The sequence below is a fragment of the Mauremys mutica genome, chromosome 1 (assembly GCF_020497125.1).
Source record: "Mauremys mutica isolate MM-2020 ecotype Southern chromosome 1, ASM2049712v1, whole genome shotgun sequence".
Classification (NCBI taxonomy): domain Eukaryota; kingdom Metazoa; phylum Chordata; order Testudines; family Geoemydidae; genus Mauremys; species Mauremys mutica.
In genome coordinates, this window is record NC_059072.1 from 266,677,702 (window position 1) to 266,702,830 (window position 25,129).

General features: G+C 43.6%; 1 protein-coding gene across 2 annotated transcripts in view; it reads right to left on the reverse strand.

Moving 5' to 3' along the window:
• Positions 1-16,865, reverse strand: part of IPO5 (importin 5) — a 90,357-nt gene extending 73,492 nt beyond the window's left edge. Inside the window, exons 1-2 of one of the 2 annotated variants that reach the window (XM_045009259.1) lie at positions 16,764-16,865; positions 9,815-9,895 (exon numbers count right to left, since the gene is read on the reverse strand). In XM_045009259.1, the coding sequence (XP_044865194.1) occupies positions 9,815-9,895; positions 16,764-16,850 (168 nt within the window). In that variant the 5' untranslated portion in view covers positions 16,851-16,865. Of the gene's footprint in view, positions 1-9,814; positions 9,896-16,597 lie in introns of both variants that reach the window. The other variant, XM_045009252.1, reaches the window with a different exon arrangement.
• Positions 16,866-25,129: the final 8,264 nt, after the last annotated feature.

A 25,129-nucleotide genomic window follows, 5' to 3' on the forward strand; every position in this document is an offset into this window, starting at 1 on the left:
CTTTTATACACAACAATCCGTTTGATAAGTCATTTAATCAAATTATTTACTTGGAAAGAGAATAAGGTGCGTACATACTTTAGATGTACATTTTTAAAAAATAAAAACGATCTCATCAATCCTTTCTAAAATGCAGTACTCTTTTCACACAGATTTCAGGAGGTTTTTTTAAACTAAAACAGATGTGTCATAACCTCCAAAAAGGTGATTTTGCATGATGCGTCTCAGCAAATTTTGTACTCTTTTTCCACAAGAACATTAATTTTGATATTCAGATCCAAACATCCCACTCATTTGAACTCCAATACTCTCTCCACCCCCCCCAAGAACTTTTAGCCATTTTCTTAACTTTAAGCACATGCTTAAATCTCATTGAGTGAGCTCAATCAAAAGCATATACAACTTCAGAATCACTGTAAAATGTGAGCAAAAATGACAATAGAAGACAAGTGCCAGTGAAGGCCTGCACAACATACGGCCCGTGGGCCGCATGCGATGCCTCACTGTGCAGCCCGCGGGGGGATTCTAACGGGCAGCCCAGAGCCCTATGAATCCCGGCCGCGGCTCCAGCGGATGGGCTGGGGCTGGGATTTTAAGGGCTCGGGCTCCCCTCAGCGGCAGGAGCTCTGGGCCCTTTAAATTCCTGCCCCAGCCCCAGAAAGCTCCGGGTTCCCCCAGGCACCAGAGCCCCGGGCCCTTTAATTTGCCCCGAGGGCTCCCAGCCACCTCTTCAGCTGGAAGCCCCTGGTTAATTTAAAAATCAAGTATCACCTCCCCACTCCCAACCTTCCTTTTTGGCCCACAGCTGTTTTGGTGGGGCGGCGCTGGAGAAGGAGGGTTTGTTTCTGCAGGGCTGGGCGGTGCTGGAGCAGGGTGTTTTCGTGAGGCCGGGAGGTGCCGGCCCTCAGCTGTTTTCTTTGGAATAATGTGGCCCTCGCTGCTTTGCGAGTTGTGAAGGCCTGTGCTAGTGTATGCAGAGGAATACAAGTTCTGTTAAATGAAAGGAGCTTTGATTATGTTTAGTAAGTTACACAGTAGCTGAATATTCTGTAAAACATATGGTCTGCGGACTCCTGGGGGGCGGTCCACAGATGACATCTAAGGGGTCTGCGAAAAGTTATCGTTACCACAGAACAGTGGTTTTCAGCCTGTGTGTCTAAAATTTCTAAAGGAGTCCTCAACTCCATTTGACTTTTTTTCGGGATCCGCAAATGAAAAAACTACTGTTGTAAAGCAATCTCAGTTATCCCAAGAAGTGAAGAAGGAACTGTGAACTTATTAAAGTCTGTTCACAGATGGCAGGTTTACCTCACAAAACATCAGCACAAGTAGAAATTTATCAATTTTATTAAGAAGATACCCGGATCAATGGTTGCAGCAGGGCTCTTTTTCTGCTCTTTCTGGTTTGGGGAAGCAGATAAATTTATTTTTCCTTAGTATGTACTTTTCAATTATGCCAAAAGTACCTCTGGATGGATAATTTATATTTTTTATAAATAAAAATATTAAAGTATCTGATTTTGGTGTAAAAAGAAGAGAAATTATAAGTGATATCTAGATAAGATGGGAAGAGGAAAAGGGAAGGCAGATATCAATCAAGGCAAAGGGCAGAAGTCTTCTTAAAGCCTACTAGAGAATTCATTGTGCATATTTAACCAGAGAGGTGCTCAAATATTATGGCGATGAGAGAATCATACAAATACATAGGAAAGTCAGTCAATTGGTAATAATGATAAATTAAATACCTATTTGACCATGGTCAAATGTTGCAAACATTCCAGCAAGAATACCCTGATGGGGGCACTGGTCTATCTTTGATTGCATCCTTGTGCCACCTTTTACCAAGTCTACTTAAATGTTTTGATCACTCACTTTACTAGATGCTAATGGCACCTGCTGGGAACTAACTGAAAGTGGAACATCTTGATTGGCTAGAATCTTCCAAAACAAACATATGTATGTATATCTTTATTTTTGTAACAGGCCATCAGTATACATGGTAGTTTACAAAGCACATTAAACAAGTTAAAATACCTGGTCCCTGTCCTGAAGATCTTATAATCTGAACTGACTAGACAAAGATAAAGAAATTAACTCAACACATTCAATAGGAATAGTGTCGACACGGGAGGGAGGAGGAAGAGGAAAGGGCACACGAGGCACTCTGGGATAAAATTACTTTGACTTGGATCTGTGCACTGCAGTGTGGATGCCAGAGCCCTAGGCTTGAGCATGGGTCAGAAAATCCTTAACCTACGGTTAGAATGCAGTGTAGATACTCTCAAGCCCTGGGTTCCCTGATCCAGGTCATCTGTCTTGAGTCTCACTAACCTTAGGCTTACATTGCTGTGTAGATATACCCTATGTGATCTGGGAGTCCATAGTTTCCCAGGATGCAGGGGAAACATGCCCAAAAATATTGATTGGCTACTGGTTGAACTACAAGGGATACTTCATAAGCCAGAAAGCATTCCAGCAATAGAGACATTATAATGGCATAATAAATTACACAGAGTCAGGAAAGCTAAAATCATTGGTATGGAAATTTTACTAGACATGGAAAAACTGTTAAGCTAACTGTAAGTGTTCCGCTCTGAGTAAATGATGCCTTGATAAAATGGAGAAACTTGTTGAACTCTTATGAGGTGTCCACCTACTGCCAAAGACAGATACTGCAGTCAAACAGCAAAAAAGGGAAACCTAGTCTGCAGGCAGCAGATTTTTCTTCAGTGCATTTTCCTACTTTATCTTCAGCAGTAGCATCATGAACAATGTCTTCTGAAGAAGATAGTGAGATTATGACAAAAAGCGAAGCTAATCCCATTTCTTCATCTTCTAATAAGAATTTTGCTACTTCATCTGCTCCAGCATTGAAAACTACCACCCAGTGGAAAATTCCTCAGATGTTCATCAAACTGATATTAAAAAGTTTTTTGGTCTCATCACTAGAAAAAACAAACTTGAACATGTTTGCTAGAGCATTTATATTTGCAGTACACCATTTTATAGTTGAAAATCTCTGTATGCTAAAAAATTTTCAATTTACAAAGCATTGAGAAGGAAATGGCTTGTAGAAGTCTTCTGAATGCCAAAATGGGCAGTGTGAAAAAGTTAGTGCTCTTCTTGAGTAAGCTCCTCGCATCTCTAATATCTGATGGATGGAGCAACATTCACTATTTCATGTTAGCTCCACATCCAGTGTTTTACTCACTCCAATGCACAACTGAGCTTCACCACACAGCCATTGCTGACCAGTTTAAAAATATATAATAAGAGTTGGAAGGATTAGATTTTTATCCATGTCAGTAAACGTTGATTTCACCAAACACATCAATGAAAAACATTTCCGTTTATTATCAACATCTACAGATAGGCAAAGAAAGAAAAATGCTGCTTAAGAACTTGGAGACCATCATTAAATTATTGCCTCACCTGCCCATAATTTCCCACAACTGCAAACATTTAAATTGATTAAAAAAAATCTTTAAAAAGTGTTTAAACCCAAAATTTCATATAACTGTGAACCTGGAAATGGATAAAAATACTGAAAAATCAAGATCAATATTATCCAAAGTTTATAAAAACACAAAATTGAATTCTCCCAAGATAATGAATGACTTGGATCCCTGGAAGGTTCTTTTGGTGTGACTAACAATGCCGCTGACATCAAAGCTTCTTGGGCATTGTAGATTGAATATCCACGCCTTGCGTTGTGGATTTGCTGCCCATACGATGCAGCTTTTCATTGGTTATGTTGCAGATCTGAAAATTCTCATTATATGTAAAAAGTGAAAAGCATTGCCAAATTTTTCCCCAAAACAAATGAGTGCCGCAGCCATTTCTGAGCAACATTTAATACAGCACTTGCCGTATCATACTTGAGGTGCATCTTCTATTAAATGTATCAAAAATCTTCAAATATGCAAGAAGATTTCAGTCAGCCACTGATAAAGAAAGAGCGGACAGGTGTTACCCCAGAGTAATCTGCACTGACATTCTTGTCAATCTTTCGGATGCACAACTCAAAATTCACTTCATTGCTTGAACCCATAGCACAGTCCATTCAGAATATGAAATGATAGTTCTGCATTGTCTGATGCGAAAAACAAGCTCCTGAACATTAAGAAACATCTGTGAGAATACTGAACAAAGTCCACTTACAAAAGCTGAAAACAGACAGACAAAATAGTATCACAGAAAATCCAGTGATCACTCTGGCACAAATGCTGCCTATCTTCTTGATCCACGCTTCCAGGGCCAAGACCTTGCTGATAATGACTGATTCAGCATATGACTTCATTGCAGCTGTTGCATATTTTCAAGGATATACAAACGAACAAACAATTCTGACAGAGGCAGCAAATAAAACAAGCAGCAGCCCATCAAGTAATAAGACAACGTGGAGTGCTGTCCCAGGAGTTGAATCGAAACAGTTTGCTCCATGACGGTGAAAAAGGTTGTGTCCCTGCACTGTAGCTACAGTGGCATAAGTTATTTTAGTCCTTCTGTGTGCTACTGCACATGCAAAAAAAACTGGATGGTTTGGGGAATCATACTTTCAAAACCTAGAAATAAACTGGAAGCTGGCAACAGTGTTTCAGGACTAAAAAGGCAAGCTGGGTGAGGTAATATCTTTTATTGGACCTACTTCTGCTGCTTAGTGAAGCTTTCAAGCTATACAGATCTCTTCTCCATGTCTGGGAAAGGTACTATGAGTATCACAGCTAAATACAAGATTGAACAGATAGTTTAGCATAAGCAATTAGCATGTATTTTAAGGGAACCTTCAAGGTGAAGTGGCTGGTAACACCCCTGCAGTCATGGGACCAAAAAAGGGGCTTAGTTGGTTAGATTGTTGTAATAAGCCATAAATCTACTTGTGGCATTCTGTACCTCAAAGCAGCACCCTGGAACCCCCATATTCATACCATCATATAGTGATGATAGATTTCATACAAAGTATGCCACGTAAGATACCATATGAAAGGTCATGATCTGATGAAACCCATTGTTCTGCCCAAATATGTATATCATTAGTGTGTATCAAGTTATGGTGTTTTGCTGCATGGTTGTTACTGAAATAGGTTGTAAGATTGTTAGGGACATACAAAAAAGGCAAACCGCTCCCAGAGGGGTTCTCAATGACCATTAATCAGCAGGGGAGTTGTAATAAATAGATTTACAATTCAATGATAGTTGCGGAAGACCAGGGGGACTGCTCAACCCAGTGTCTCAGCAAAACCCGCTAGGACACATCTGGGCAAGTTAAAGACTAACAAATTTATTTTAGCATGAGCTTTCGTGAGCTGCAGCTCACTTCTTCGGATGCATAGAATGGAACACACAGAAAATTTGTTAGTCTTTAAGGTGCCACAAGTACTCCTGTTCTTTTTGCGGATACAGACTAACACAGCTGCTACTCTGAAATCTGGGCAAGTGTCTTCTAGGTACATGAACTAAGGATATAAAATAGGAAACAAAGCAACATTCCTTTTCCTTTCTCCTCCCCAACCCTATGCTGGAAGCAACAAGAACCCTGAGAAGACAAAAACTTCATCTGAGGAGATTGGTCCAGACTTCTTGGAGAAGTCTGTGTATTAAGAACTGTAACATGCAGGAGGGTGAGAAAACTGCTTGCTCTCAATACTGCCTAATCTAATAAGTTTTAAGATTTAGACTATGTACTTACTTTTTTCTTCTTTGGTAATTATCTGACCTTTTATGCCTACCACGTATAATCACTTACAATCTTTCTGTAGTTAATAAATTTGTTTTATATTTTACCTAAAACTGTGGTTTGGTTGAAGTTCATGGGAAATCTCAGCTCAGGTACAAAGGCTGGTACATGTCCTCTCCACACTGAGGGAGGAGCGGACTGGGTAATAAACTTATGCTGGTCAGGCTTCTGACCAGGGCTAGAGAGCATAGTCCGGGGATTGCCATGCTAGGGAGCCGGAGGGAATTGGCAGGTGCCTTTCTCTGTGTTTCATGAGTGCTTTGCGAGCATTCATGCAATCTAACTGGGTGTGGGGCTCCACATGCTCTTGTGTTGAGTGATAGCAGCACCTGTAGGAGTTTGCTGCTTGTCGCTAACAAAGCACTGTGAGAGAGCCCAGGCTAGAGAGTTAAGGGAGCACAGCGGTACCCTAGTGCCAAGTTGTATCCCAGGGATCCCGTCACACCAGTCTTTATTTAAGGCCATGATTTTTAGTGTCACGCAAGGTTATGAATTTAAGCTCCCAGGCTTGTCTTTTGAAAGTGTTGCGCAGGGTTCCTTTGGGGATAAGGACTGATAGGTTAGATATAGAGAGATCACTTTCAACTTCTCTCTCTAATATCCTCAGACTGACAAAGTTACAATACCACTGTACATATCAAGACTAGACTAAGATTAGAAAAGAAAACCACAGATGAAGAGTTGACTGAATATGCATCAAATGGAGGAGATTCTGGTAAAGACATTGATGATAATGTAAAGCAAGATAATTTAAGGGTTGCTCCGCTGCCCACCTAGCATAAGTGCATTTAAAAATGACTTTTTGATAGTTGCTGTGTGTTTTATTTCTGTTTAGGTTTTTTCCCCCCTCTAACTGTTCAGCCTTGAATAAAGTTCACATGTAAATACTAAAGTAACATTGCTAAAAAAGGTAACAATTCTTTCACTTTTTAGAAAGTAATTTCACTGTGCTTCACATTATTCTCAATTGAAATAACTCAGCTGAGTAATTTGCTTTTTTGTAATTAGGCTTAAGTATCTAAAGCTAAACTTATTGGAGATCAAAGGTTTTTTCCCCCCCTTACTGTTGTTCTAATAAATTAGTGCTTTAAAATCCTTTACTATTACTGACACGAGACATTGTTTGACCAGTATTTGACTGGTCAACTGACCAATTATTTTCAAACTGGTCATAACACAAAGATAAATTAATAAAGAAAGATAAAACCAATACAAATATCTAGCTCATAATTCTTTTCATAAGTAGATCTCAAACCTCCCTTATAAAGGAGGTGTAAGTATTATCACCCCCATTTTAAAGATGGGGAAACTAAGGCATAAGATCACACCACCAGGCCAGCGGCAGAACCATGAACAGAATCCAGGTCTCCCAAGTCCCAGCCTAGTGCTCTGCCCCACACTGCTTCAGAAATAAGCTACTATGTTGATGGGTGCTAGAGACACTCCTAAAATGAGTTACTACATTGCTCATTCATGCATGCAACTAGACAGGACCCACTTTGGATTCACAGACATCATCCACATTCATTGAGGAATCTGACAAGAATTTCAGGGAGGTGTATATTTCATAATGCAATCCATGTTCTGTAAAGGAAAACATCCACAAATCCATAACTGGATCAAACAAAATCCTGCCATGGATCCTGCCTGTGGATCCAGTATTCTAAGATTACAGTATCCCTAGTTGCTGAAACCCGTAATCCAAGATCCGTTAGTCAACAGAGTGCACAATGAGGAGGACTTATGAAATATTCATCCCCTTTAAAAAAGAAAGTGATTATTGGTACCAGCAGGATCAAAGATGAAACTAAAGAGGAAGCTGGCACAAGCGCACACAGGGGAAAAAGAGGGGGAGGAAGAAGGTGAGCCTGAATGTATGGTGATAGCATCCTCAAGCCTCAGAAAAAGACCCTTCTAAACAACAAATGGGGGCAGGACCCCCCTAAATATTTTAATTGTTTTCTTTAAAATGTCAGCATACTATTTAAAGGGCTTCACAGTAATTTTTAAATTAGCTGTCAATTAAAAATCAAACCTAGTTGCCTGCTTTTAAATGGACCCTATTTCTCATTCTATTGTTCTTTAACTGTTTTCAACCATCATTTGTTTTTTTTTTAAACAAATTACTTTTTGTAGTTAAGCAAAAGTTATATATACCCTCAACTCTACACTAAAATTTGATAAATAGCTACCTTAGAAGATAATGTTTTCACCCCTCAGCCCATACTAAACATGGATTCAAAATAATCAGAACATTATACATAGCTTTAAGGATCTAAAGGACTGACATTAGCTAATTAATGTTCACAACATCCCTTAAAGAGTGGAAGTATTATTCTTATTTTACAGGTGGGGCAAAGTGCTGTTACTCACCCAAAGGCCACAAGGTTGGTCAGCAGCAGGACTGTGGAGTTCCTGAAAACCCAAGACCACCCTGATTCTTGCCAATTTACCATTTATTAGAGATTTGAAAAGCAATAAAATAATACTTTGTGGAGAATGTAATCAAGTGGGACTTTATGAGCACAAGTTTAGACAAAACATGAAAGCTGCTCAATCTGCAGAAGTTCTCTAATTATATATACAAATATGGCATCTAGAGCCCAAGGCAACTTTCTGAAGGAAAAGATTGCAAAGTACCTCATTTTCCCTGACAGATAAAAGAGGGTTCCATAATATTCTGAACTTAGAAGACATCTCTGAAGCACAAGGCTTTACGCATCTCTGATCTTGGACAAGAATTAAGCACTCTCAGCTTTATGCAGCTAGCAACCAGCAATAATAGATTCAGACTCATAAGATGCTTAATTCTTGTCCAAGATCAGAGGTGCTTAATATTGAGAGAGCTTGTAAAAGGAAGAAGGTGGTTTGGCATCTGGGAGATTAGCAGTATCATTAAATATGCCAAGTCTTTAAGCTGTCAGGGAAGAATGTGATTGATTCATTCATATTCATATTCATTCTCTCTCTCTCTATATATATATATATATAGGGGAATCATTGCCTGACTAGGATAACACCGCTGCTCTCATGTTTTTCTTCCAATATTTATAGAGGAATTCTAAATGATATCAAACATCTTTTCATGATTCAGCGATAAGTTTCCAATTAAAGCTCCATATTGAAAAATTAAGTACTCTTTTACATTTCTAAAATGATTTTGAGTTTTCTGATGTTAAGTTAGTGGTTCTCCACTTTACGTGTCCAGGTATCAAAGGATAAGTACTTCTTGTAAGACTGCAGAATATCCTGCAGTTCAGAAGTAATCAGTGTGTAAACACTCCCAAAGGGAGTACCTGAGAGACACACTTTGTAAACTTTTTTACGTTACAGTACACAAGCCAACTTCATTTAGTGTTTGATAGTTACACAAACCCAAGTTCTAAACTAATGCCAGTCTTTCTGATCAATTATAGAATATTTTGTGCTGTACTGGGGAAAAAAATATGTGAATAGTTAACACTTTAAAAACACCTTTCCCTCATGGTCAGCTACCTTAAAGTAGTCAAACAGAACTTAAGCAGTCTTTCCAAGCAATTCACTTTTTGTCTAAAATGTTAGAAATGTTAGCCCAAGGGTTACTTCATTCTAAGGCCTTGTTTTTAAGTGTAATTTGTCAACCATAGATATAGGCAACACTACTGTAATACGCACATATAAGTTCATGTAATAAATATTGTGGATAAGCTTTTCTAGGAAAAAGGACCATTTGTTAATTCAGTTGAGATAACATACACAGAGAAAGCAAGGAAGGTACAAGCAGCCATTGTAAATCCCCAAAACAGAATTAGTAATTAGGAAACTTAAAAAGACAATGTATAACAAATCCACGGATACATATATACAATGAGCTACATATGAATGAAATCTAAACCCAGCTCTTTCTAAATGTGCTGAATTCAGGATGACTCACTATTAAAAAAAACAAAAAACAAAAAAACCACAATACCAGATTTGTCACTCAGTCCCTCATCCCTGCAATGAAACAGCTCTCACACACACCCCTCCTTTTCCAAACCCTTACCTCCCCACCCAGTAACCTTCTGAACACTTTGCAGAATGATTCTTAACACAAACCTCTTCAGCAGCAGCAGCATTCCTGATGGCTTGTAAAAGGAATGTGATCTTGGACTGGCCTGGGATAGTCTCATATGTTTCCTACACACAGAAAAGAGTAGAGGTTACTACCAGCAAGTGACTGCTGGAAAACATACAAAAGGCATTAACATTAAGAACCTTAATTGCTCCAGTTGGAGAATCCATTGCAAATTATTAAATAAAAGGATAGTGCATCATATACATAAAATTAAGTTGACAGAGTACATTGTGACAAATATAGTAAATATTTGGACTATTTTGTAAAATTAAAAAAGGCTTGGCAATATGAATCCTACCTCCTGAGAGCTGGAAGGAAATTGGCTTATACACTTTCAGAAAGACTACTGTATCTCTAACTCAGGGCTGTAATGAAGATTTATTTCAAAGACCTAAGTTAAGACTGGGACCAAATATCAGAAGCTTTTCTAGATAGAAGAATAATGTGACCCAAGTGTGAATTTTCAATTGATATTTCAGATGTGTGAGCAAGTTTTATTTATAAGAATGCACTTCATCTTTGTAGTAAGATTTTTCAGAAAGAAAAGTTAAGTAATCCCTTTAAAATATTTTACCCATTTTTCCACTCAAATCCTAACAAAGTTCACACATATAAACACCTAACACAAACTTTTAGATAACTTCTGCACAAAATACAAAGCTGTTCTCATCAACCCCATTCCCAACAAATCTATCTGTGACTGCTCTCCATAACTACAGTCCAAGCTCTTGTCCCTTCACTCTAAACCAGTGGTTCTCAAATTTTTTGTATTGGTGACCCCTTTCACACAGCAAGCCTCAGAGTGCCATCTCCCATATAAATTAAAAACACAGCATTTAAATAATGTTCAGTATAAAAAATAAGTTGATAACCTTATTTCAAATGAATTTACCTTTTCTCACCGCTTTTAAATTAAGACTAACATTTTTTATTAAAATGTTATAAGCAGAAACTTTTAAAAAAATTACTGTTTAATACAGGGGAGCTTGCGAAGAAACCATAACCACTTTTCACAACAGACTTAGCACCCCTTTGCCACCTTTACTTACTTCTATGCTGCTGCTGGCAGTGGTGGTGCCCTCAGAGTTGGGCAACTATTCCCCCCTCCCTCCCATTTGCACTCTGAACTCCTACTGACTTCCCCCTTTCTACAGGACCACAAAATTATGAACACCTCGGGAATGGAGGTTGGCTGCAACTCTGAAATGTTCATAATTCTGAACAAAAAACACTATGGTTGTTCTTTCAAAAGTTTACAACTGAACATTGACTTAATACAGCTTTGAAACTTTACTATGCAGAAGAAAAATGCTGCTTTTCCTCTTTTTTAAGTAGTTTACTTTTAATACAGTACTATACAGGCGAGTCTCATTTTACGCTGGGGTTACGTTCCGCTGTCAGCGCGTAAAGCGAAAATCGCGTATAGTCAAAGTTACATTGAATGTAATGGCTGGCGGAATTGCCCGCACTACAGGTACAGTATTTAAATTGTTATTTTTCTCTCTCTTTTTTTTTGCTGATCGTGCAAAGCTGAATTCGCGCATGTTAAATGCGCGTAAGATGAGACTCGCCTGTATTTGCTATTTTTTGTCTCTGCTGTTACCTGCTTGTATACTTCTGGTTCCAAATGAGGTGTGTAGTTGACTGGTCAGTTTGTAATTCTGGTTCTACAGAAGTTCTACTGTACTACATTAGGTTCAAGCGTCTTGTCCTCATTTTAATGGCCTTTAAACAACATTATCCCTCCCTTCTTTTTGATTCTTCATACATCTCCAACTCACCCCCATCTCACCAATGCACCAACATCCACCTCCCATTTGCCCACTTCACATACAACCATCTGCATATTTTCTTTCACACCACCCCTTATATGTGCAATGCCCTCCTTGAACTAAACTGTAAAACCAGTACAAAATCCTTCTCCTTCAAATCTCTCATTTCTGCTGTGCTGCTCTAAAAATGCTGCCAAATAAAAACAGGGAGGAAGGTCCTGGGAAAAAAATATTTAAATTACTATTGTTTTACTCTTCACATTATTTGTTCTTTTAGACTGTGAGCTTTTTATTATTCTATAATTCACATTTGCTGCCTATCTTCCACATCCCAATCACTGGAATAGTCCAATGACAATCTTAGATGAAGACAAAGAAGTTAGCAGACTTGTCAAATGTAAACTAGAGAGATCCAAATTCAAAGGAAGGAAATATTATGGAGTTTGGTTTGCAGTCAATGAACATAACTGTCCACTATTCTTTGAGACTGGATGAAAGAAGCAAAGGAACCTGTTTTTAGCAAGATGGTTTGAGTCAATTGCATAAGTGATGCAAAGTATTATAACAGAATGTTATCAGTTTGGGACAGTTATATTTTTCCTGAAATTTTGAATTAAATAAGTTTTTAAAACATACACTCTATTCAGAAGACTAACATAGTACCAAACACCTGGATTTTGCTGTGCAACTAATCTCAAGCAGTCCTCGTGCCCTCTTTAAATGTTCCAGTTTGATTTAAGAGTTTAGTTCTAACAGCTATTACTACTCAGTAGTAACACAATAAAAAGTCATTAATGACAGGGAAAGTGACTGCACTAAATTTTGCATGCTAGTAAGTACAAACATGCTAAACATAAGCTTGGTGCATTAAATTTTACTTTTCATTTGTAACAATTTTATAAATATTTATAACACTAACCAGTTAATCCTCAACATTCCTTTGAGATAATTATTCCCATTTGTACACATAGAGAAATGGTGGCATAAAGTGCTCAAGTGACTTGCCTGAGCAACAAAGCAAGTCAGTTGCTACTAGTACTAGCTGGTACTAGTACTCAAAAGTCCTAGTTATTCATGATACATAGTATAGTAACTCCTCACTTACTGTCCTCCCGCTTAACGTTGTTTCAAAGTTATGTCGCTGCTCCATTAGGGAACATACTCATTTAAAGTTGTGCAATGCTCCCTTATAACATCATTTGGCTGACTTTACAAGGGAGCATTGCACAAGTTCCTCTTCTCTGCCTCCTTTCCCTCCCAGTGCTTCCCCCACCGCCAAACAGCTGTTTGGCAGAGCTTAGGACTTTCTGGGAGGGAGGGAGTGGGGAAGCTGTCCCCCCAGCAGGCAGGGACACCTGGAACACAGGGGCTTTAGGGGCTGCAGGGCCCTGGGCTAAGGGGGCCCCAGCCTGTAGCTCTAAAACCTCTTGCAGAACGCAGCCCTATGAGCACGGGCCAGAGGACTGCCCCTGCTCCTCCAGCCCATGCTCACAGGGCCGCATTCCGAAAGGTGCTTTACAGCTGCAGACCGGCAGTGCCGCGCTGCGCAGAGCCACCTGCACCAAACAGGAGCTGCCCCAGGTAAGTGATCTACATCACCTGCCTGCCCCAGCCCTGAGCCTCCTCCTGCACCCTAACTCCCGCCCAGACCCCGCACCCACACCCTGAGCATGCTCCCACACCCTGACTCCCTCCCAGACCCTGCACCCCCAGCCCTGAGCTCCAGTACATAATGCCTCCCCATCGCAGTACAGTACATAATGCCTTTTGTCTGCCCCCAAAAAATTTCCTTGGAACATAACACCCTGCATTTACATTAAATCTTATGGGAAAACTGGATTCGTTTAACATCGTTTCACTTAAAGTTGCATTTTTCAGGAACATAACTACAACGTTAAGTGAAGAGTTACTGTATACCAGGGGTTGGCAACCTTTCAGAAGTGGTGTGCCGAGTCTTCATTTATTCACTCTAATTTAAGGTTTCGCGTGCCAGTAATACATTTTAATGTTTTTAGAAGGTCTCTTTCTCTAAGTCTATAATATATAAATAAACTATTGTTGTATGTAGAGTAAATAAGGTTTTCAAAATGTTTAAGAAGCTTCTTTTAAAATTAAATTAAAATGCAGAGCCCCCCGGACTGGTGCCCAAGACCTGGGCAGTGTGAGTGCCGCTGAAATTCAGCTTGCGTGCCGCCTTCGGCACGCGTACCATAGGTTGCCTACCCCTGCTGTATACCAATAAGTGTTCAGTCGTGTATTTTATTAAATAGATTTAATAAGAAGCTTTTGATATTGTCTTTTTTAAGAGTTTACTAGGTTTGCACATTAGCTAAACAGTCCCATTCTATGGTAATTTCAAGCCACTGACACCTGATATTTGTGCAACAAACTTGCAACACCATATGTAATCACACTTTACTTACAAAGGCTGAAGGTATCTAGGCTGGCTAAATTCTGGAACAATGAATTCTAAGAGAGCAGTCATAAGAGATTCAACAAGCAACTAAGCACTAGTTCCTGCATTTATTTGAAATGGCTGTCCTTCATAGGTTCTGGAATTTAAGAACAAGTGTCATACTGGGGCTCAAGAACGAAAAGGTTTTGTGTACTTGTGTTTAAGGAATAAAGACATACATTAAGGATTTAAATTAAGGATACAGCCATTTTTCAGGGTAATAATATGGTCATATTAAGCACATAACTAATTGACATTAATGAGAGTTCTGTATGGAGCAAGAATACACTTGCTCTATACTTTTTCCTGGTATATGCTTAATGTCACTTAAAAATCTACCTATTAGAATTAATCAAAATCTTGACCTTAAAAGTAAGCTAGCTAGAATATGAAACCAGAAACATAGTTCACTGGAGTAAAATCAAATCATACTACTCTCAGTGTATTTTCACAGTTACCTAACCTCTTAGTAACCAGTTCAGTTTGCCAACAGTGGATGAATTTGTAACTGTTTGAACTAAAAAAAACTAAATATTGCAAGGCGGAGATTATCATTTTAGGACAGAAATAAATTATGGGTAAATTTATTAGGGAAAAAATCTACAAAATTTACAAGAGAAACATGACTCATTCCCAAGCAAAAGCATATTTGGAGAGAGTATTTTTGGACACAGGTTGATTTTTGAGACAGTACAGATTAAGACATTTAAAATTTATAAATCAACTTTGGGAAGAGAAATTTGTTTTAGGCACAAGAAACTAAATACTCATTATCCAGCTATTTCCATTATGTCTAGACTAAATAGAGAAACCAAACATCAAGTTCATTGTACCTAAATAAAAAAGTACAGGGTATTACTCTGTTTCTACTGTATTTGAATACAAAAGCAACACATAGTTTTCAACAGTTTGGCATAGTCAGTCACATCAAATAAGTATTTTTGTTTTGATTGACTACACATGTATCAACTGCACATTTGTCAATTCCCACATTAAGTCAAAGCAAAGTTTTCACAAAGTAAACTATACAAACCAACAATTTTATTTATCCCTTTCTAAAAAGGACTTATTTTATAATTGTTATTATACAATTTTCCACTATCTTTTAATGTGGCTTTAATACATTGTGCAACAAATATACCTTGTCAATTTTTTTAAACCTAATTAGTGCACAAGTGTAATTTTGCTATACTTTTGGGCATCAAAATGGGAAAATCACGTCCCACAATTACATCTTTAAAGTCTATATTTTACCACTACATTCCAGAATGTGGGGGCATCATTTGCTGCTTCACTGTAAATCTGGTGGCTTTGCTACCTACAAAAAGTTTTCAATTTCAATGAGCTCTTAATATGTATGAACAGAAAGAAAAATAATCAGACTGAGTTTTCTTTTTGGTATGTGGGGATAAACAATTATTCCTTATGAAAGAATGTGCTGAACTCTGCTGACCGCTAAAGTAATGTCAGAGATAAAAGACCCAGCACAGCCATCCAATGGGAATTCATGGTCTAAACTAGACGCTGGTATTTAATTCAATAGAAGAGAAATTTCCCATTAGGTTGACAATAGTGACTCTTAAGTACTACGGGGAGCGGGAGGGGGAGAGAATTAGCCGAGTTTACGAATTACAAAGTATTTTGCTGAAGTGACACGTGAAAAGTTGTGTCTGATAATAACGTTCACTACACAGAAAACGCTTTGTTTAGGAGAACATCACTTAGATGCTACTGGCCCTCCACAGACGACCAGTTCTAAAGTGAGATAAGATGATTACAGCACAAGAGGGGACCCGAAGAGTTAAACAGTCTCTCCACGGGGCTTCTCCGCAGAACAGGGAGATCCGCGCACCTGGGAGGGGGAAGAGGGGGGAAGAGCAGCTGAAGTAACGATAAGACCCGGCTGCCCGAAGAGCTCCCAGGTGCAAAGCCCTGGAGGGGGCGAGCCGAGTGAATCGCTCCTGTTTGCATCTCTCAGAGCCCGGGCCTCCTCCTAGAGCCCAGCCCCTCGCGGCGCTTCACCGTGTCAGCCGTTACCGCTGCCTCCCCGCCCCCCCCCAACACACCCCGCCGCCCCCCCTCCGCGGGCAGGTCACGGACGCGGGGCGGGGGCCGGTACCCGCTCTCGGTGCCTAGCCACGCCGAGGGACCTACCCCGCCTCGTATCTGGGGCAGACTCCGGCTGCCCGGAGCTGAGCAGCCCGGGCAGAGGGTGACCGCCAGGGACACCAACCGCGGAGGCCCCTGTGCCTGCGAGGCCTAAGGGGGAGCAGCGCGGCCACAACACACGCCGGGGGCTGAGGCGGCGGCACAGGCCCCGGGGACGGCGGGGCGCAGACCCTCGGACAGTTGCCATTTGAACCCGCCCCCGAACTAACGGCCGAAACGGCCGCCGCGGCCAGAGCGGACCAGCCGCGTCCGCGAGTCACCGCTCCAGCTGCTGCTCACACGTGGGGCTGGGCCAGCCCCGCTGTCTGCTCCCCTCCGGCGGCGCCGGGAGGCTGACAGGCCGGCGCGGGCGGGCGGGCGTCCCTCACCTCGGCCTGTTTGCGGACCGTGTTGTCCGGGCTCAGCAGGTTGCCCAGGAGGAGATAGAACTGCTGCTGCTGCTCCTGCTCCGCCGCCATTGCTGCGCGAGGGAAAGAGCGACAGAGACCGGCCGGGCAGGGCAGGGACGGGAGGGGGAGCCGGCCGCGCACCCACTAAAAGAAGGCGGAGCTGCCACAGCCGCGCTCTTGTCCGAGCTTCTCTCACAGCCCGTCCCCCACCGCCCCGCTCCAGAGCGCCCATTGGGTCTAGACCGAAGCGGCTTCCTCTCTGATTGGTCCGTGGCCTAAATCGAGCTGCTGATTGGGGGAAACTTACCACCCCCTGGGCCGTCTCCTCTTTTGTAATTGGGCTGCTTCGGACGAGGAGAGAGAAGTAGTCATTGGCGGAAGCCTCTGACAGCCCCGTTGTGATTGGTCAATTGTGTGGTTGCGTGGTGGAGGGAGGGAGAATAGAGCGCGCTTAATGGGCGGGGGAGGGAGGAGAGGGAAAGCGCGGGAGATGTAGGGCAGCTCCCCATGTTATACCACGGCCCTCACTCCAGTGAGGTGCTGACCCCGCCCCCTCCTCTTAGCCTGGGCAGATCTCCGCCCCCCTCCGCTGCTGGTGTCTGCCCGTCCTCAGGAATGATGGGTGGGCGGGGAGCCCCAAGGAACGGCCCAACCTCCCCGGAGAGGGGTGGCAGCATCTCTGCTGCCCCAGTGACACCAAGTGCGGATCACAGGCAGGGGTCGCACAACCACCACCACCCCGATTGGGGGGGAGTCACAGGGTCACATGTCTCTGCCCCCCATGGCAGGGGTTCTCACGACCCTACCAGTTTTTATGTCCTCTAATTTTTTATGTCCATGTGTGGAATTAATTTTGTTGGTGATGTGTCACACGTCACCTCCATATTGGTGCACATAACAAAATTCATGTGGTGGGGTGGGGCTGAGGGGTTTGGAGTGTGGGAGGGGGCTCAGGGCCGGGGCAGAGAGTTGAGGTGTGACGGGGGATGGGGAGGCTGAGGGCTCTGGCACGGGGCCGGGAATGAGGGGTTCAGGGTGCAGGAGAGGGCTCAAGGTTGTGGCTGAGGGTTGGGTGCAGAGGATGCGGGCTCTCGCTAGGGGTGAAGGCTCTGGGGTGGGGCCAGGGATGAGAGGTTCAGGAGGGGGCTCGGGCAGAGGGCTGGGGTGCTGGCTCTGGGGTGGGGCCAGGGATGAGGGTTTTGGGGTGCAGGTTCCTCCAGGGCTGCGGTGGGGAGAGAGGACTCCCTCAAGCCCTCTCTTGCCGTAGCAGCTTGGGGCTGGGGGAGAGGTGCCTCTCCTGGCTGCAGCAGCTCTGGCCGGGCTGGGCTGGGCCAAGAGAGGGGTTCCTCTCCTCGGCAGCAGCAAGTCCAGGGCAGGTGCCAGCAAGGAGAGGTGCCTCTCTCTGCAGCAGCCCTGAGCCCCTGTCAGGGTTTAATAGGCATCTGCGTGGCTTAGAGGGAACTTAGGTCCCTACCCCCACATTGACTGGGGGTAACTCAGCTCTGCATCCCTTCCCCTTTCAGTGAGTGGGGGGGTCACCAGCCCCATGACCTAACACCCCCAGTGACACCAATTGGGGGTCACATAGCCCTGTGGCCTGTGACAATGACTAGGGATCACACAGCACCATGTCCTTGCCCCCTCAATGACAGCAACTGTGGGTCACATGGCCCCATGTCCCAGCGACGGGTTCACACAGCCCCATGTCCTAACCCCCACCATGTGACAGTGACTGGGGGTTACACAGCCCTGCATCCCTACCCTTCCCACAGTGGCTGAATGCGGGGGGTCACATCTCTACCCACCTAGTGACTAAGTGAGGGGTCAAACGGCACTGTTTCCCTGTCCCCTCTCAGTGACAGTGAATGGGGAAGGTCACACAGCCCCATGTCCATACCTTCTCCCAGTGACTGGGGGGGGGGGTCACATGGCCCTGTGTTCCTGCTCCCTCTCAATAATCACTGGCAATCTGTGACTCCTTGGCAAAGATTCCCCTGTTTTTTTGTATACAGTTCTCACCTCAGACCTGACAAACTCATTACACCAAACACATATCTTGCAGGATATTTATCCATAAGTGATGTCATGTGAGGTACTTACAGTAAGTTGGTAAATTGTCAAGACACAGAATGATTTTGAGAGGTATGTATGGGTAATATTTAAGGAATAAATTAATGTATTTATGTTGAAAGTAGGCTTTATGGACGTGGAGTAGAAATTAGTCACCAGGATGTGATGTACCCATTCACGCAAGAGGGAGGTAATGCCAGCTCAAATGACTAGCTTTGGTCACTCCCATAACTATCACTAGAAAACCATCAGAGGCATCTCCAAACAATCAAAATCTTTTGGACATGAAAAAGGAGCATTACAACAGACAGAGCTTTGTTTTGTCAGTGAAGAGAAACAAAAGGCTGTTTTCAGTAGAACAGAAAAGGAAGCAGCACTCTGGAATCATTAATTGAGGAAACCCCTTGGTGAGCAAGGGTGCTTTCATGAACGTTTGGATCCTGATTCTTGTGAAACCAGCCAGCTCTGCAAAAGACAGAACTACTTTATTATAGATGAAAGGGAACTATTGACAAATATGGATCCACGTTTGCGTTTTATGGTTTTGTTTTGTGTAACCAATTGTTTTCATCACTCTCTCTCATTTCTAGTTAACTCTTTTTCTTTCTCAAATAAACCTACTTGTATTTTATTATACACGCTCACAAGTACTGTGTGGTTTACAAGAATGGTGGTTTAAGGTAAAACTAGCAAATTGGGATACAGTGCACCTCTATGTGCAGAGGCTTTGAAATTTCTTTGAGTTGCTAGTGGCAAAGGATGGATATAGGGTGACCAGGTGTCCGTTTTTTTGCGGGGAACTGGTGGGGGGATGGCCCCAGGCCTCCGGGAGGGACGGGGGCTGGCCACTTCCTGTGGGAAGTGAAGTGACCCGGCCCCAGCCGCACTGCTCCCCTGGCTCCCAGGCTTGGGGGTACGGGGGAACGCCATCGGCTTGGCTGGGAGCCAGGGGAGCCAGGGGAGCCAGGGGAGCAGAGCAGGCTGGGGCCGGATCGCTCTACTTACCAGTGAGTGCAGGCCCGACCGCTTCTGGAGTCCTCAGGGGAGTGGGGATGGGGCGGGGTGGAGCAGGGTCCGGGGCCCTGGGGAAGAGCCAGAGCAGGGGCTGGAGCAGCACGCAGCTGCGCAGGGCACCAGGAAATTTGGGGCACCAAATTTCCTGGTGCCCTACACAGCTGCGTACTTTGTGTATGGGTAAGGACGGCCCTGCCACCTGCACTCGTCCCTCTAGCAGCCGGACCTGCTGCTGGCCGCTTCCAGGGCACAGTGCAGTCCACAGTGCCAGGACAGTCAGGAAGCCTGCCTTACCACCCCTGCTGCACCGCTGACCGGGAGCTGCCGGAGATAAGCCCGTGCCCCAACCACGTGCCCCAATCCCCAGCCCCAGCCCTGAGCCGCTCTAAACCCAGGGCCCCCTCCCACACCCTGAACCCTTCATCCCCAGCCTCACCCCAGAGCCAGCACTCCCAGCCCCGAGCCCTCACCTCCTCCCACACCCCAACCCCCTGCCTCAACCTGCAGCCCCCTCCCACATTCTGAATCCCTCAGCCTCACCCCCCAGCCCCATTCTGCACCCCAAACTCCTCAACCCCAGACCCATCCCAGAGCCTGCACCCCCAGCCAGAGCCCTCACTCCCCCCTGCACCCCAACTCCCTGTCCCAGTCTGAAGCTCCCTCTCACACCCCAAACCCCTCATTTCTGGCCCCACCCTGGAGCCTGCGCTCCCATTTAGAGCCCTCACCCCCTCCCACACTCCAACCCCCTGCCCGAGCCCAGTGAAAGTGGTGAGGGTGGGGGAGAGTGAGCCACCGGGGGAGGGGGAATGTAGTGAGCAGGGGGCAGGGCCTCTGGAAAGTGGCTGGGGTGTTCGGTTTTGTGCCAATAGAAAGTTGGCAACCCTAGCTGGATATCATTAACACCACGTCTCCCACATCACTTTCACAAAATCTTCCAAAAAATTAATAGCGAGAGTAAAAATATTTAACTGAAAGACACTCAGGAAAGTCTTCCACTCTTTGAAAGGCTGTGACACAGGTGCAGTACATCTACACTAGAAGTTTGCACTGATGTAATTACACTGGACTAGATTCACAAGAGGGACTTAGTTGCCTAAATCCAACATTGAGGTGTCACTGGCATTCATAACACCACTGCTCAGCTGCTGCTTAACTCTCTGGGTACCTTCTGCCTGTAGGCATGCACAAAACTGCCTATGTTCTGACACCACCGAGCTCTTTGGCATGTAACTTACACCTAAGCACTGGCAGGACTCACAAACTGCATATTCCCCCACCTGTCTCACTTTAAGCATCTGATCCAGTAGGCATGCTCAGAAGTTAGAACCTAAGTTTAGGCTCAGCATTGCCACATCTAAATCCCCCTGTGAATCTAACGCGAGGTCTGTATGATCAGCCTGGCCCCTGAAAGGCTACCTGGGGATTATATCTCCATCTGGGACAATTTCAAATAAGTGATATTTTTTAAATGTCTCATAACATACATATCAAATGTCCTCCACCCCCAGGATATAAGACTAATCTGAATGCCTTAAAACTAATTCAAAATGAAAGAATATCCCTCAACTGAGTGAGGCTTGCAAGGTCTGATTTATTTATTTGGCATCCCTCTATGTTTGGGTATCTCTTGACAAGTTACATGGAAGGTTAGAGATTCACAACGTCCACACATTAGTCCTGATATTAGAATCTGGTTTCTGTCAGTCACCTGCTATCCATTTTCTTTCAAACCTGAAATATAAAGTGCATTTGTTTTTGAATGAGCAAACTGGTCATGGGATACACAGACATAGATTAGGACACAATAAGAGATTAGAAACAAAGATAAACAACAATAAAAGGAGAGTTATTTTGGAAAAACATAAAATAGCACACCTGGAGAAAAGTAATCTGAAACACAGATGTTCTGTGGGAATGGTAAACTTGGGAAGCAGTATTATTGAAAAACACTTACAGATTATACTGTTAGCAAATCAGTATTATATGACAGCAAAAATGACCAATGCAGTTTTGGGTTGTGTACACAGAGCCATCACATCTTGGAGTAGGCAGGTGATTTTTACCATTCAGATACTGGCAATCTGGAAGCAGTTCAGAGAAGGGTAACAAACATAAGGCCAGATTGGATTCTTATGTCATATATATGTAGGACATCTTCATTACCTTCAGTGAAAATTGTGCATGCTTATCAGAGAAAATAATTTGGCCTACAATTAGGGGACTGGAGGGATGCACTTACAAGGGAGTATTAAAAGAGATCAGCAACAATTAAGAAGGCAGATAAGAATTTATCATATTGTATAAGAACCAAAAACCTTACAGTGGAGAATTATACAGTGTATTACAAGTGACTAAAACTAGGATGAAATATAGAAAGGGAAATATTTGACTTGATGTTTTGAAGAATTGCACTGAATGAGGCAGGAAAAAAATAGTAGGTGATCATGTAATTAAAAGACTTTATCATAATGCATACACACACAGTAATTCCTCACTTAACATTGTAGTTCTGTTCCTGAAAAATGCAACTTTAAGTGAAACGATGTTAAACAAATCCAATTTTCCTATAAGATTTAATGTAAATGCGGTTAGGTTCCAAGGAAATTTTTTTGGGGCAGACAAAAGGCATTATATACTGTACAGTACTGTACTGTGGTTGGGAAATGTCCTGGCTTACCTCACACAGGCACAGACCACTGCAGGCAAGGTTGCTAGGAAGCACCTTCACAGCTGCAGCAGCAGCTTCCCTGGAGAAGAACAGGCACTGATTTTGCCAGGGGATGCTCCAGGCCCGTCTTCCCGTCCCCGCTCCACTCCAGGCCCACCTCTTCCCACCCCCACTCCACCTCCTCTCCAGAGCATGCCGCTTCCGCGTTCCTTCCCCTCCCCCGCAAAAGGCCTAAGCGCCACCAAACAGCTGTTTGGCGGCGCTTAGGACTTTCTGGGAGGGAGAAGTGGAGACACAGCGCTTCCCCGCTTCTCCTCCTCCCTCCCAGAAAGTTCTAAGCACCACCAAACAGCTGTTTGGTGGTGGGGGAAGTGCTGGGAGGGAGGTGGAGGAGGCGGTGAAGAGGAACTTGTGCAATGCTCCCTTGTAAAGTTATTGCTCTTCCACAGAATCTTACATGTAGTGGACAGAGCAGGCAGCCAAACGACGTTATAAGGGAGCATTTCACAACTTTAAATGAGCATGTTCCCTAATTGAGCAGCGACATAACTGTGAAACAATGTTAAGTGGGAGGATGTTAAGTGAGGAGTCACTGTAAATTCCAGTTGCACAGGTAACCTTAATTTTGGCATTGCCAAACTTTTGAGTGCTTCACTTTGCAACCTTAATAATGTTCTTTAGTTTGTTAGTGTTTAATTACCTAGTTAAAAATATAACTGAAAAAACAGAAATTAGATTGTGTGGTATCATTTTGGCACCCACATTGGTCATCAGCAGGGTTGGAACCTTTAGGTTTCTGTCATTTGAAGGAACAGAGTGAACTGGTAACAATAGTAGGTTGTTATCTTCTATATGGACCAACATTAGAGGTGTATGGGTTTCACAGATATCAGCTGATAGCAGAGGGATGGTGAGACATAGGAATCTTGCATTCCATTTCAGGCTATTGAGGGGAGTGTGCTCTAGTGGGCACATATCTTTCTGTCCCTTCCCTACTTGCTTGACTCCTGCACAACCTTGACTCCTGCACTGTCCTCTCCAACCTGTCTCTGTTCAATCCTATCTCTTCCCCACTCCTGAGTCCTAGCCCCAGTCCCATTCCCTCTCCTACACACTACCAGTCCCATTCTCCACTTCTCAGGCTTCTCATCTCAGTCCCAGTCTTTTTACCCAGCTATTCCGAATCCCCACCCCCAGCTCCTTGTCCAGCCAGTCCCAGTTCCCTACCTTCTGGCTCCTTTTCCAGTGGGTCTATCTGCCCACCCTTGCCTCCAGTGCCCTCACATCCACTTTCCTTGTCCCCACTAGTTTCCAGCCCCAGACTCCCTTCCCCAGCTCCTTCTCCAGCATCTGTGTCCTCACCCCCATCACCTTGTCCCTGGCTCTTTGTCCAGATAGTCCCAGTTCTTACTCACATACTGGTTCCTCATCTGATCTGTCTCCCCTCCCCATCACCTCTTTCCCTCTGATCCACTGATTTCCAGTCCCAGTTTCCACCCTCTGATTTTTCATCAGATGTTACCCTCCCCCCCCACACACATTGGATCCAAGTCCCTCCCCTGTTTCCTTCCCTAGCTCCTCATTGCAGTTTCCTTGGCCAGCCAGACTCAGTCTCCCCTGCTGGCTGTCAGTCCCAGTCTCCTCATCCAGACAGTCAGTCTCCCCACATTTCATTTCTGCCCCCAGCTCTCAGTCCCAGTCTTATTGCCCAGAGAGTCCCAGTCTTCCCACATCCCAGCTCCCAGTGTCCTTCTCCCCCAACCGTGCCAGCCTCCAGTCCCAGTTCCTTCCCACAGTACCATGTCCCAATCTATTTCCCCCACCCCAGTCCAGTTCCTGTCCCACCTACATTCAAATCAGACAGCTTCCTCCTTCATGCTGCTTGGTCCCAGAAGTAGAGTCACAAAGAGCACAGGATATACAAACACCCCATTCTCAATTCCAGTACTGAATAAACTCCATTCAGCCCACAGCAGCTAAACCTAGGGCTGAAGCATACACAGGATGCAGGGAATCTTTGGGGAATTTAGCTGCAAAACTCTAGCAAGTCTCTACTGAGCACCTGTGAACTACAATTTTTCAAAGTCTTATAACTTGGTGAAATTTGGATGGATTTTCATGGAGATGGCCACGGCACGTCTGACACAAAGGTCACACCATACTACATATCAGGTCCCTGCTCCAAAGTATGGGAGTGCTAGAGCTTCTCAAATAAAAGGTTGCCAGAATTTTTTTAACGTGGGCAAAACAATGTATTTTTCTCTAGTCTTGTTCTCAGAAATAGCTAAACTATCTTTGCTGAAACTTCAAGGGGGAAAAAAAAGTCTAAGGTAGACACCTGGCATGGAAAGCTTCAGTCCAAATGGTTAGAGTTTGATAAAGATATAAGCAACTGAAAACAGGATGTTATAATGGGAAGTGTCAGGCAATGTTAATAATAGGTGGTATTACCAGTCCCACCTTTAATATGCTATAATTAACTTTTAATTAGTTATGTTCTTAATTAGTTCATCTCCTATCATTAATTCTGCCACCTTTCACTTATTAAATTCCATTCTTGTTCATGGTTCTTAGGGTCTGTTAGATGGTGAATACTAAGCATGGGTGGCAGGTTTGTATAATTTTTGGTGGTGCCCAGAATGGGTCCAAGTCCTGCCCCCCACCCTCTTGCCTTGTAAGCCAATATATATTTTTTTAAATAATGTAAAAATGTGAGGGCTCTGGGGTGGGGCTGGGGATGAGGGGTTTGGGGTGTG